At 39.9% G+C, this 14,246-nt stretch overlaps 1 protein-coding gene across 1 annotated transcript; it reads left to right on the top strand.

Annotated features, from left to right (window-relative positions):
* The first annotated feature begins 844 nt into the window (after nt 1-844).
* On the top strand, nt 845-13,914 carry ovol1a (ovo-like zinc finger 1a). Its single transcript, XM_078276202.1, has 5 exons — nt 845-1,381; nt 9,496-9,725; nt 10,463-10,681; nt 12,010-12,154; nt 13,236-13,914. Exons 1-5 carry the CDS (start codon nt 1,282-1,284, stop codon nt 13,547-13,549), a joined length of 1,008 nt encoding a protein of 335 aa, XP_078132328.1. The 5' UTR covers nt 845-1,281; the 3' UTR covers nt 13,550-13,914.
* Nucleotides 13,915-14,246: the final 332 nt, after the last annotated feature.

Genomic DNA, 14,246 nt, shown 5'->3' with positions numbered 1-14,246 from the left:
GTCATTTTTGTTGTCTTGTATCTAGCTTTAAACTTCAGAGCTTCTGGCTTGTAGATGTGTTGTTGAGATGTACATGATTCCTAAATTCCTAACATCCCGAAACACGTGGGATGTTTTGAATATGCAGAATGTTTTGAACAATACATGCAAATGATAAGTTCTTGCACATAAATAAAAGCATTCGCACCATAAATTGTTGCAAAAAAAGAAATTCACCAGAAATTAAAGTGTTTGATGCTCACAATGATCTGGTGGATGACCCCCCCCCAGACCCCCGTTTATCATGTGTCCCCCCCCCCCGGTCCCCACCCACCTACACCCCTGCCCCTCTGGGACAATAAAGTTAAAGTATAAAATGGTCGAACAAAAGAACAGATGATGAACTTTAGCTACATATTACCTGTGTCTAAAAGATCCTATTGTGTTCCAGAGGCTGTTTATTTACTGGATGGGGTTAAAAACATAGCCTACGTATTGCACGCCTTTCCTTTACTAGCCTTTTGACTGCTCATGCAGCTCCAGGGGGAATGTGTGTTGCAGTTATGTCTCTGTTGTACTCTTCACCCCCCCTCCTCAAACACTCACTCTTCCCCAAATTGTCTTTTCCTCCTTGTCATTTGCACCGTTTCCCACACCTTGAAGCGGAATGGAGAAGAGGTGGAGAAAGAGAGGGGAAGACTGAGACAGAGCGAGGGTAGGGAGAGGTAAACCGGTTCAGCAGGTATACAGAGGCCTAACCTAACCCAGACTCTCCCCGGCTTGTTGTCACCGTTATTTCTGACGCGCATGCGCGCTGGCGCCTGTTTCCTGCTTTTCAAACGAGTACCTGTGCTGCTTTTTGACCCACCTCTATCGCTTGTGTGTGTGTGTGTGTGATCAGGATACAAGCCGCTCTCTCAACCCACTAACACACACTCTCCCGTTATTCCAGCTCGCTGTAGGGGATATTCGTCTATACCTGTCGGGGTTGCACACCTGAGCAGACTCACCTGTCCGACCGAAAAGACTTCTCGTTCCTTTTTTTGATTTGGATTGAGAGCTGGAAAAAATAATTAGGTTGAGAGAAAGGTGTGCGAGGCAACAACAACAACAAAAAGAAGGATATTAAAGCGGTGCACCGCTTGCGAAACGAAAAGAAAGGTGCAAGGAGGAAGGAGAAGAGGGTACCGACACCTTCCATTTTTTTCTTGCCACTTTGGACTTTACTGCTTTTGGAACTTTTTCGTGGAAAATCGACTTCTCTTAATACCTACATTAAAAAGCCCTGCGTGTTAATTAAGCATGCCGAGGGCCTTTCTGGTAAAAAAGGCGAATGTTTCGCCGGGAAAGCGGAACTGGAGCGAGCTGCCTGATCATGAGCGAGGGGACGTCTACATCCCAGGTGAGTTCACGCTGCTGTAATGAGCCACAGCCTATTTGTTGTTTTAAAAAACAGAAGCGTAGGCTAGACACAGCGGGTCCTGGCGCGTCTCTGGGTGCGTTTACGCACGAATTTGTGGATTTCCATGCGGTTTTGGATCCACCAGGAATGTGCGGTTGGGAAGGGAGGTGGGGGGGGGGTCGGGTTGTGATTGTAACGGGGCGGCTTGCAGTCCCATCCGGGGCCCAGAGAATAACGGGAAACACAGCGGGCCGTGAAGAGACAGTATATAGTTCCCGCATGCAGGGTGAAGTTGCGGATGTTTGTCTTTTGGCCTATTAAACACTCCTTTTTATTTAATGTTTGTGTGTGAGTTAGAACAGCCGTTAAATCAGACTGTATCCACCTTAAAGTATTTTTAATTAGGCTATAAAACATAGTCCTATATAAATAATTTTAATTTAAAGCTCACATAAAACACGTCAGTAGATAACAGACGGATATGGCACTTTCATATCCGTCATTTACCAAGGCACTGTGTGCTGCGGCCTAACAGGCTATCAAGGGCCCGTTGCTTTTCACATAGCGACCTTCAACCCCTGATTGCACCGTCCTAGCTTCCTCCTTGTACAGCTTAGCACTGCATTGAATTATGAATATGAATATGAGTTTGAGTTGATTGAATTCATGCTCACAGTTAAACAATAAATAAATAAAAAGCAGAATTTACATCAGTTTAGAAAAATAGAAAGTCTAGCCCTATAAAAAATAAACAAATAATTACACAAAAGCACTCATACATGTATAGGCTACTCATATTCAAATAGCCATCCACTTATCCACCATTCATATGGTCCACGTAAGTGCCTTGGAAACACTAAAATAAGATACAGATAATAAGAAATGTAGACTTTTGACTGCTCAGTCAGTTCTGTCCTTTTGGTGAGAGCTTGAGTTTAAAGCTTAGTAGCTACAAGGTTGTGATTGTGAGCCTTGATGGGAATGATTCTTACAGACCTACACTACTGGTCAAAAGTCTGGGGTCACTTAGACATTTCCATTCCACTCCATTATAGACAGAATACCAGCTGAGATATATCACAGCTCGACTGTTGTAGAAAGAAGTGGCTGATCTTTAATGCACTAATCTACATTGCCCATTATCAGCAACCATTCATCCAATGTTCCAAAGGCACATTCTGTTTACTAATCTCATATTATTTTAAAAGGCTAACTGAGAAAACATTGGAGAACCCTTTTGCAATTATGTAAACACATAATGTAATATCTGAAAACTGCTGCTATGGTTAAAAAAACAATGCAAGTGATCTCAGCTGGTATTCTGTCTGGAATGGAGTGGAAATTTCTGTGACCCCAAACTTTTGACCGGTAGTGTAAGTTTTCCTCACATCCTTTAAATCCAAACCCCTTTCTTCAGACATGACATGGGTGATGGCATTATTGTTTTCATTGCGGTCCCGACGTCCCACAGGAAATAACGTTTTCTGACTTGGGTGCCTCAACTGAAAAAAAGCCTACAAGAGCTGACATGTTGTTAACTGTCAAATGTTGAGCTTGACGTGTGTGGCTTTTCAGTTAACGTTGTGTTTGCCCCCGCCGACTTTGCATTTAAATGACAAGTAAACAGAGAGTCCACTTCTACTCCTTGAGAACAATCTCCATTGTTGCCATCGGTGGAGTTTTTATTGTAAGACCACGTCGGTATCAGATAACAAGTAACGGGACTACACCCAAAACCTCTCTCTCTCTCTCTCTCTCTATCGCTCTCCTTCTATCTCCCCTCCCCCCTTTTCTCTCTCTCTTGTCTTTTTCCTCCACATCTCATCACCGTTAACTTTTAATCATTGACTTTTACATCCTCTCTGGTGTTTGAAACCGGAACACTTGGATGTACTGAACTGCGGCTAACTTTCCAGTGGTTTGAAAGAACTAATAACCCTGTCAAATAACAGTTTAGAAGCATGCATGTATTTTCTGGAACCATTAACAGCACATGTGAAGCCCTTTGGACGCTAATTTTACGCACAGAAAACCACATGTACTTATTTAATGCAAGGGGATTCTGTAAACTGTATGTTAGTCTAACTGTGACTTTTAGTCATGGTCAATCTTAAGCAACACCCAAGAAAATAAGAATAAGTCGTCGTAGAAAAGTTATTTAGATCAAAATATTTAATTTGTCATGTAAGCATATCTGTAAGATAAAAAAAAAACAACTGCGCGTCGGTACATAATACGCATAGTTAACACTCCTTACCAAACCCTGCAACGGTCTGAGCCAAAGTCTCTGGTATGTGCCGTTACTTGACGTACCTGCCTGACGTGCGGGTGACACACACACACACACACACACACACACACACACACACACACACACACACACACACACACACACACACAGGTATGATAATTGCAGGCTTGTTGAATATTTGTATGAGGCTCTAGGTGCCATCCGTTTGGACAGTTTTTGGTGTGGGTGTGTGTAGAATTTATTTTTATCTTCAATCCACAAACATGTGTCAAAATTAGCCTCTAACTCAGACACATAACAAGTGGATATCACTCACACTGGCTGGTTTATCTGCGATCAGGCAAAACATTGCTTATAAATAATAAAAAGGGTTTAAGGTAGAACACTGACATGTGTAAAATGCCACGCTGCTAAAGGAAATAAAAAGTATGGAAAAATGAAATAAGTGCAAACATTAAAATCTTACAGTATTACAAACTGAAACATTGATGCATTTCAATATTGACGGTGTGAGCCAGATGACACGAGGCATTTTAAAATAGGGGAAAAAAGATATAGGGAAAGATGAACCTTTATCGATCTCCAGAGGGGGAATTCAGGTGTCGCAGCTCCACAAAGACAGAAATAAGTACAGATAAATAAGGAAGTAAAAAAAGAAAGGAACTACACAAGGAAATTCAAGGAACACTGTAAGATTAAGTAACAGCAAGTCTAGTATACATGTAAACAAAGCACACCAGAATAATACTGGGATTAAGTAATGATACTTGCATTACTTAGTGTTGTCTGTGTTAATATAGCAAAATAGCTAAAGATAAGCTCTTGTTACAGGTTTTTATAGATAGTATTAAAATATTATATTTTCTCTGATTTTTAATCTATAAATGCATAACACAAACAGACAATTTAATCTAGATACCTTAAATCTGGTACTGACACATATTTGAGGTAAGACAATTCATACCATTCACACATGTTTTTGTCAATCATGCAAGCTGCAGCTCAGAGACTGTTAGCCTAGCTTAGCATAAAGCCTTGCTCTGTCCAATGGTAAATAAATCTGCCTACCAATAACACCTCTAAAGCTCAGTTGAAAAAGGAGGCTGAGCTTCAACAATGAAGATTCTCGGTGGAGTGCTAAACCCAAAATCCAATAGGCATGTTCCAAAAAGTAGCACATCTAAAGTTTCTGACAAAATACTAGAATTTCACGTGTTAACTTGAGATGTGCTACCCTTTTCTTCACTTTTTGGAACACACCTCTAAAGCTCACTAATTAACACGTTATGTCCCGTTTGTTTAATTGAAACAGAAGTGTAGAAACAACGAGCTTCGTAGGTATTGTTATTTACCTTTGCTTTTTAAGCAGGTTGGGCGGGTTGGGGTATAGGGTTTGACCATGTCCTGGATGTATGATGGGGCTGATCCGTTCGTGACCCTGTATGCAAGTACTGGTGTCTTGAAGCGGATGCGGGCAGCAATTGGTAACCAGTGAAGAGAGCGAAGGAGCGGTGTAGTGTGAGAGAACTTGGGGAGGTTGAAGACAAGTCGAGCTGCTGCGTTCTGAATGTGCTGCAGGGGCCGGATTCCTTTTAAATTTTTTGAATTAGCGTGTTTCCTTTTCAACTTTCCAATAAGCATGTTTCCCAAAGTAGCCCACTACAGTAATAAAGGATGTCAGCAGATAATATCAGCCTGACGATTTATCAGTTGGGCTCTAATTATGTGTGTTCATCGTATCGGAGAGGGTTTCCACTCCAGACGCTTCTGCAAGGTTAATGTTTATTGGGTAAGAGGAAATGTAATAGGCCCAGAAGACAGCCCACTGCGGCAGATAGTACGCCTTCAGCAAACACACACACACACACACACACACACACACACACACACACACACTCACACCCTGTGTTTGTTAAAGTTATCTACCGATTGTTGGCTCCCAGCTGAGCGACGTCAAGTTCATTTCGAACAACACAACTTTCTCTCTCTCTCTACGGGGAAACAGTTGGGGTATTTCAAACCCCTAACCCTACCTCCCTACAGACACTTATCCAATCGCACACACACACTTCATTCATCTGTGAGGGGGAAGGGGGGTGAACAAACAATACAAGATGAGATTAAATGTCCGGCCAGCAGCAGTCGCCACAGAAACTATCACCACGCAGGAATAATAAAGAAAGATTTACAAACACGGCCTGTACGCTGTTCTCTGAGCTAAAACAATCAAGTCACTCAAACACTTTGTAACGTAAAGAAACCATTAAAAGTTAGACGTTTGTACTGGTAACTAGTTTAGGAATTATAATGAAAGGGTACAAAAAGGTCTAAATGTCAACTATATATGGTTTAGGCTTCCTCGAACGTGAGGATTTAACACTAATGTTGTAAAATTGGACATTGGAAATCTTCGGGTTGGACTGTTGGCCGGACAAAACGAGTATTTGAAGATGTCATTGTGGATATTTTTTTTTTTTTTTTTTACAATTTTCAGATATTATGTACATTAAAGTAAAAACCTGGAAGATTTTCATTTAAATAAATGTCTGTTAAGTCGCTATCTATCGCTGATTGAGCCTATGATCCACTGATGAAAGCCCTTGCATTTGCATTTATTACGTACTGGGTGTCTGTGGCGACATTCCTGGGATAAAAATCACAAGCGGCCCTCAGTGACACGTTTTCCATCCCCCTGCTGTGATTGGTCAGCCAGAGCTAGTGTAAAAGCTTCATTCTTCAACATACTTGTGTGTGAAGCGGCATACTGTTGTTTTTTCCGGTCTCTGCTAGCGTTGCAAGTAAACGGTTACTATGGCCTAACAAATGAAGAAAAGAGCGACCACTACAGATGATGAAACGAAAAAACAAGTGAAAGTGAGATCCATAAACACACCTGCAATTAAGGCTTACCGTTTATTTCTAAACGTCGAACAAATAGTCCACATAAACCTCGGAAAAGGCGTCAAAATCTCCGGGGAAAAAAACAAGAAAAATGTTTGGCCGGAGGCCAAAGATAACAAAAACGGGGATCTTCGAGATTGTAACTTTAAATGTTCCATTTATTAATGGTTATTGATTGGCATTCAGAAGGCATGCGTGTGTGTTGTAGGATTACGATGAAATATATATATATATATATATATATATATATATATATATATATATATATATATATATATATGTATAGTTTTCTGATGATGCATGATTACATCCCTGCTCTTGACCAAATTTGAATGGACCCAGCTGTTGATGTGTCACAGCATACCGTTAACTTCGCTGGTATACAGATCGGTTGTTTTGTCTTTTCATCTTTTCATCTGCGTGGTTTACTGGGCATGGGGCTACATTTGCATATGCATTTGAGTTTTATCTGATTGAGGCCCGGCAGTGTCTTCACTGAGCTGAAGCACACTTGCCTCCGGGCTACCTGAACACACACACACACACACACACACACACACACACACACACACATACACACAGTACCATTACAGACAGTTAGACTTGTCCGACCAGACAGTCTTGCAGCACCAGCTCTGTAACTTTTCAAACAATCCACCCCCGCAGGGGTGTGTGTGTGTGTGTGTGTGTGTGTGTGTGTGTGCGTGTGTATGTGTACAATATAACAAAACACCACTCAATGAGGGAGACAGAGAGATGTAGTAGAATCATAGAAACCTTTTGAGACTCCAAAAGACAGGTGTGTGTGCATGTCTTTGTGTGTGTGTGCGTGCGCAAAATAAGAAGCACAAAACAAAAAGCCAAACATGTGCACACACACAAATACATACTTAACTCTGCATGTTTGCTACTTGAGCGATTGTGCAAATAGGAACCGGTCCAGGCTGGTTGCTGCACATTGTGAAATTCTATAGCACAAGAAATATCTATACTTCGTTCTCTCTTTCTCTTGTTCTCGTACACTCTCGCGCCCCCTAGCCTCCTTTTCCCGTCTATTTTTAAAGCGATTAAAGATGATTTAAAGAGATCACTGTCTATTTAGCTTACTTACATTCATAACTTAAGTAAATGTGAGGACATGCTTGAATTTCATATATTTTCATGAATTATCGATGTGTAGGATGTGCTGCTGTATGAACCAGTGCGCATCGACACAGAAGCTCATTTAGTGATAGATAGATAGATAGATAGATAGATATTTATTGATCCCAAAAATGGGAAATTACAGTGTTACAGCAGCAAAATATCAGACACACAGCACAGAATATACATGAAATACTGGTATACAATATACATACATACATACAATATACATGAAATAACAATAGGATAGAATACAAGAGCAACTATTTAAAATATATACAAGTTGGGAATACAAAATGTTCAACTGCTTAACTAGTAATGATAAAGATGTAGATAAACCTATTGTGCAAGTTGCACTTAGTGCAGATGTGATGTCTAAGAGTCTTATCTAGCACCTCAGAATAATCGTGTAACCAAAGGACTCTCTTTAAAAGGAGCAGTGCAAGGATTAAGTGTTCCATAACGTTGGTCGACTCACAAGAAAAAATGGTTAAAACTGAAGCTGCAGATGCCGAGATATTGTTATTTTTATTGAGGGCAATCTACAAAAAACACTGGATCCTACATTTTCCATAATGCAACCCAATGATGTGTTTAGTTAGATCCTCGATTCCTTGTAAATGTCCACGTCCGTTAACTCAACACCCGGTCTTGTAACTCAGGCTTTTTGTTAAAAAATTGGTAGTCTCCAAGCCAAAAAAAACCCTGACATCATTAGGGTTTATTTTCTCAGACTTCCCAAAACTTCTCCAGAGCCACAGAAGACATTTTCCCCATGACAAGCACATTAAACTTAACCCTTAAATCTTTCTTCTAATCTTTATTTATCATAAGCATACTCACAATCATGATGATAATCATTTTTCTAATCATCTTTAGGAGCACCTTTTTGAAACGGTGTTACAAAGAGTAAAATAATTCAGAAAAAAAAAAAGAAATCAAGTAAAATCAGGATGTTATATATATTTTTACAATAGTGATTTATATTTAAAGTGGCTATAATCAATATTTTTTAGAATTACAATTTATCAAACGACAATGAGACCATGTAAAAGGAGTTGCTCGTAATGATAAAACCTACAGAAAATGATCATCCGATTCGGCAGCTTCCCCTTTAGCTTCACTGAGCTTTATAACCAGTTCTAGCTCCTCGTTCAGCAACTAAAATACCAGATATTTCCCTTAGGAGATGGTGGAGACCAAAAACAGAGCTAAAAGAAAGTCAATATTGGACTAATATTTACCAGGTGGCCAGAAACACGACTCCAAAATTGTTTCCGCTTCTCCCAAATGGGAAATATAACCAATCTTTGCAGGGTAAAGAAGAAACGTAACCCCATCATGTTATCCATGTTTTCAAAGTTTCTTTATCAGAAATATGGGTTTCTTTCAACCGAATTGCCCAAAAATATAATGAATGGTTAACGCTCTTCCCAAGTAAAATGAAGGATCGGATCAGTACTTTCATTGAATCTTGGGTGTTTTCTTCAAAACAAAATGTGTAGCATTTGAAAAACCAATTGAAATGGTTTCAAAACAGTATCCTGAATGAACTTTGACATATCTGTGGTCACCCATCAACATATACGTTCCTCTGATCTTATTTGTCAAAACTATTAGTCAAAATAATTCATAATTTCTGCTTTTTTAACTCCGCCGTTAGGTATAATTTCATATAAATGAGGTTTATTGACCATAAATTCCAAAAAGAAGTGCAAAAGTAAGTTAGAATGAAGTAAAACAACAAGTGCATGGTCGCCGGTATAAGACGACACAAGGGTTAACAGGTGACACTGACTCTTCCTCTCTCTTCTTCCAGTCTCCATCTTCCCTCCGACTGTCCTGATGATGGAGGCCGAAGCCAGCCTTGCCGAGACGACGCCACTCTGCCTCTCCAAGCGCTCCGTCTTCGACGCGCAAACGCACGCCGAGCTTCCATCCAGCACGATGCTGGGCCGACCGCAGAGCCCGGCGTCCTCGCCGGAGGTGAGGTCCGATGTCAGGAGGAGTTCGCAGGGCAGCTCTACATACGTCCGCTCCAAAATCAAGGTGAGGAAAACGTGGGAAGCGGTGACTGACAAATAGGGCCTCCTTAGTAGCCTATCGAATATCGAAAAATGCTTCGTCATTCAATACCAAATTGTAAAGATACGGCTAGAAGAGCCTGGGATCGAACCACCAATCTTGCGGTTGAGGGGAGACCACTCCTTATGCGTTACATAAGGAGGGAAGGTTTTGGGGTACCATCTGAAATATGTAGATCAAAATGTCTTAATTACAAATGACTACACCCCATAAACTGGTTTATATTTTTCTTATTGAATGTCTTAATTGAACTAATATCTTTGCTTTATTTCCAGATGAGGTATTTTTTTTATTAATTTCTTTTGTAACGTGTTAGATTTACAATATGGGGGTTAAAATAATCAGTTCCCCAAATAAAATTGTTCTTTGTTTGAGTGATTTTATATCAATTAATAAAATCCCAAAATCAATCTTTTAATATCTGCCTTTTCACCATGGATGTATAATAAATAAGTTCTCTGAGAATGACTTTTATATCCAAGCTAAACTGGCATTGTAACTGAAATCTCCCTAACCAAATTGACATTGAATCGGGACCGAATCGATTTGGGACATCATTGGCGATGCCCAGCCCTAGTGGGATTTCAGCTCAGTGTTGCACGTTAAAGCCATAGAAATGAATGAAACAATGTCTTTATAATTGCAGGTAAATGAAGTTGAATGTGAATAATGAATATGTTTGTTCACTCTCTCCCTGACAGGTAACTACAGGCGAGTTACCGCCCGACCCAGCTCTTCTTCCTCTCTCTCTTCCTCCCATTCCCGCCCCGCCAGCTCCAACTCCAACTCCAAACGCCACTGTGATGCCAGTTGCCTTGACGACAAGCCCCGACCCCAGGGAAGCGGTCTCCATGGTGACCAGATCAGCAGGTCATAGTCAGAGATCGCAATCGGGGACGACAGCGGCGTTTGTGTGCCAGGTGCGTTTTTGTTGAAGTAATACTTTATAATTCTTAAATCAGTGTGGTGAAGAATCGGGACAGTCACTGTAAACACACAAAAGAATGTTCATCGAAAACATTGCCAACTAAAAAAAATATAACATTTGTATGTAATTACCTTTGTTGATGATTAGGGATGTAACAATGCATCGTGAATCGGTTAAGAATCGATATAAATGTGTAAAGATGACAACCGGTTAAGATAGAAAATGAATTTCGATGCAATTTTTAAACGTCCCAGGGCATAATCTAAGTGAGATTTCACTTGTTTGACTTCAGACGTCGCTACGTCTTCTCGGTTCATTCATTTGAAGAGATTTCTTTCTATTTATTTAGTTATTTGGATGTGGGATTTGTATTAGAAATCTAAGTATTATTATTTTTATTTCATTTCTGTTATTTAAGATAAATGCTATTTCAGTTGCACTTTTAATAAGAGGACGCATCTGTTGTCTTGATCAGTTTATAGAAATACATGAATATTTTCAGTAATTTGTCTGCAGCTCATTCTGTTAAAACAAATCCTGAGAAAATCGTATCGTGGACTTAAAATTGTGAGTCGAATGGAATCGTGAGCTGAGTGTCATTACAGACATAACGTTACACCCATAATGATGATATTAATTCGCTGTACTAGATAGCTGCATAACAACCACATCGATGTGACGTGACATAGCAACCGTGACGCTAGATGCTCCTCATTGTTGCATTTCAACAGCACCAAACATGGATGTAAACCAAAAAAAAAATCGTTTTTGCAAATGTTTTATGAGGAAGGAAATGCATTAATCGTGTTTGTTAGGCTTCAGGGACACACACACACGCACACACTCCCTTTTTGGTTGGAAACATTCAAGCAGTCAGACTGTTGAACAACAAAACATGATGTAAATGTTTCGCACTGAACTGAAATCCTGCACTTTTTTTTCTGCTGCTAAATTCTACATATTCCACCTCACAGTGAACCTAACTTATAACAATCAGTGCTCTGTTATAAGTCTACTTATGCCCTGTCTTTTGTTGTCTGTCCTGTCCCTTGTCTGTCTTAAATGCTATACTTTAAGTAGTAATTGCACTTTATGTATAATCTATAATGTGTGTGCACTAAATGTAGCCTGTCTCAAATGTCGTTTTTATATATTTTAAAAGTTAACAGCGTGCTCAGCGTATAACACCACTTGATCCGCGGTGAAACGCTGTTTCGTCTCACCACATACATTGTATATGGTTGAAATGACAATTAAACCCACTTGCCTTGACTTGAACATTGAATGCTGACATAATGTTTGTATTGTTGCTGCATGTAGGTTTGCCAGAAGACCTTCCAGTACCAGCGCATGTTAAACAGACATCTCAAGTGTCACAACGACACCAAGAGACACCCGTGCAGCTTCTGCGGCAAAGGCTTCAACGACACCTTTGACCTAAAGAGACACGTACGCACACATACAGGTAGCTTCCCACTTTCATGTTTGTCACACACGTGCATTAACACAAAGGTCACAATAATAGATGCAAGAATATGATACATATTCAACTCAGTGGTGGAAGAAGTATTTAGATCCTTGCTTAAGTGAAAGTACTAATACCACACTGTAAAAAAAAAAAAATATATATATATATATATATAAGTATGTAAGTATCATCAAGAAAATGTACTTAAAGTATTACAAGTAAAAGTACTCAATGCAGAAAAATCCTCCCATTTTAGAAACTGGAAACGATCCATACAGTTGGTTATATTGTTGGTGTTTGGGTGCAAACATCTTAATGCGTAAAGTAACTAGTAACTAAAGCTGTCAGATTAATGTAGTGGTGTAAAAAGTACAATATTTTACTCGAAAATGTAGCGTAATAGGAGTAGACAGTGGCATGAAAAGAAAAGTAATGTACAAGTACCTCAAATTTGTTCTTAAGTACAGTATTTGAGTAAATGTACTTAGTTACATTCCACCACTGATTATAATATGATATAAAATATATATATATATATCTTTCTTTTTTTAACATCAAGGCCAGGGGACTACACATGAAAAATAGCCTTTTGGCCAATTCTGGCATTTTTAATTCATGCAAAAATCATGGGGTTTATGAATTTGTAATGTCCCCTTCTTAAATAAAGTGAACTGAATGACATTTGCCTTCTGCCATTAAAACACTGTCCCTCTGCAGTCAGTCTCGTTAACAAGGCCCCGGACCCCCCCACTGACATTGACTCTTAACCCCCCCCCTACACTTTGCACTAACCTTCATCCTGAACTTTACATCTGCCCATTGCATATACTACATACTATATATTCTTTGCAAATTCTGCACTCAACCCATTCAGCTTCTTTTTTCCTTATGCAGGTTATTTTGTATGTATATATTTGTTTTTCTGTATTTAGTGTTTATGTCATATTACTGTTTAATATGTTTGTTTGTTTGTTTATGTATGCACCTTTCACCAAGGCAAATTCCACACTAGTGTACTTATTGTGGCAATAAAACTTTTGCTGATTCTGATTCTGGTTTGTCACATTTTCCAAAACAGGAGTCCGTCCCTACAAGTGCACGCTCTGCGAAAAGGCCTTCACCCAGCGCTGCTCCCTGGAGTCCCACATGAAGAAGATCCACAGTGTCACGCAGAAGTACGCCTACAAGGAGCGGCGCAACAAGCTGTACGTCTGCGAGGAGTGCGGCCTCACGTCGGGATCTCAGGAGGAGCTTGTGATCCACCTCCACTCGCTTCACCCCGACAGTGCGCTACTGAAGGGGAAGGCCGCGAGGAGAGCCGGCGGAGGATTGTCCCCAGGCTCCGCCCACGGAGCTGACAGTGATGATACCACTGGATCAGCGGGGCAGTAGAGGGGGAGGGGAACCTGGGAGATCATCAAACGACAAACTCTGTACATTTGGACATATAAGTGGAGTGATGCAAGGACAGGTGGATGCCAAATTAGATAGCAGTGGGGAAAGTACAGTAAATGTATGTGTGTGTGGATTTGGGTATCTGTATATATCGCAGACTACAACCTTAAATGAAATAATGCAAGGCCAAGCCTCTCTTTAAATGTATAATTTACTCATTAACAGCTCATAACAATACCGACATGTTATTCTTCATCTGTATTGCGTGTGAATATTTCCTGTGGGCGTGTCTCTGTACAGCAAAAAAAGATGAGTTTTCTTTTCTATGAAAGTACTTTGTTCATTAAAGGAAGTAATATATACACGAGAAATCACTTTCTTTTTTTGTCTCAAAAAGCTACATTAGACACAATATTACATAATAGCCACAAAAACAAACTAAAGCTCCGTTATAGACGCATTCTGGAAAAGCCACAAAAAAACATTTTTCTCGCTCGTTGTATCAGTGTGTGTAGGTGTGGTAACAGGTTATATGTACTGAGCAGTGGTGGAATGTAACTAAGTACATTTAGTGAAGTACTGTACTTAAGTACAAATGTTGAGGTACTTTACTTGAGTCTTTTCTTTTCATGCCACTTTCTACTTCTACTCTGCTACATTTCAGAGAGAAATGTTGTACTTTTTACTCCACTAC

Source organism: Sander vitreus, chromosome 19 (assembly GCF_031162955.1).
Source record: "Sander vitreus isolate 19-12246 chromosome 19, sanVit1, whole genome shotgun sequence".
In the NCBI taxonomy this organism is placed as follows: Eukaryota; Metazoa; Chordata; class Actinopteri; order Perciformes; family Percidae; genus Sander; species Sander vitreus.
The sequence above is the reverse complement of the archived record's forward strand: the minus strand, read 5'-3'. Positions and strand labels throughout refer to the sequence as shown.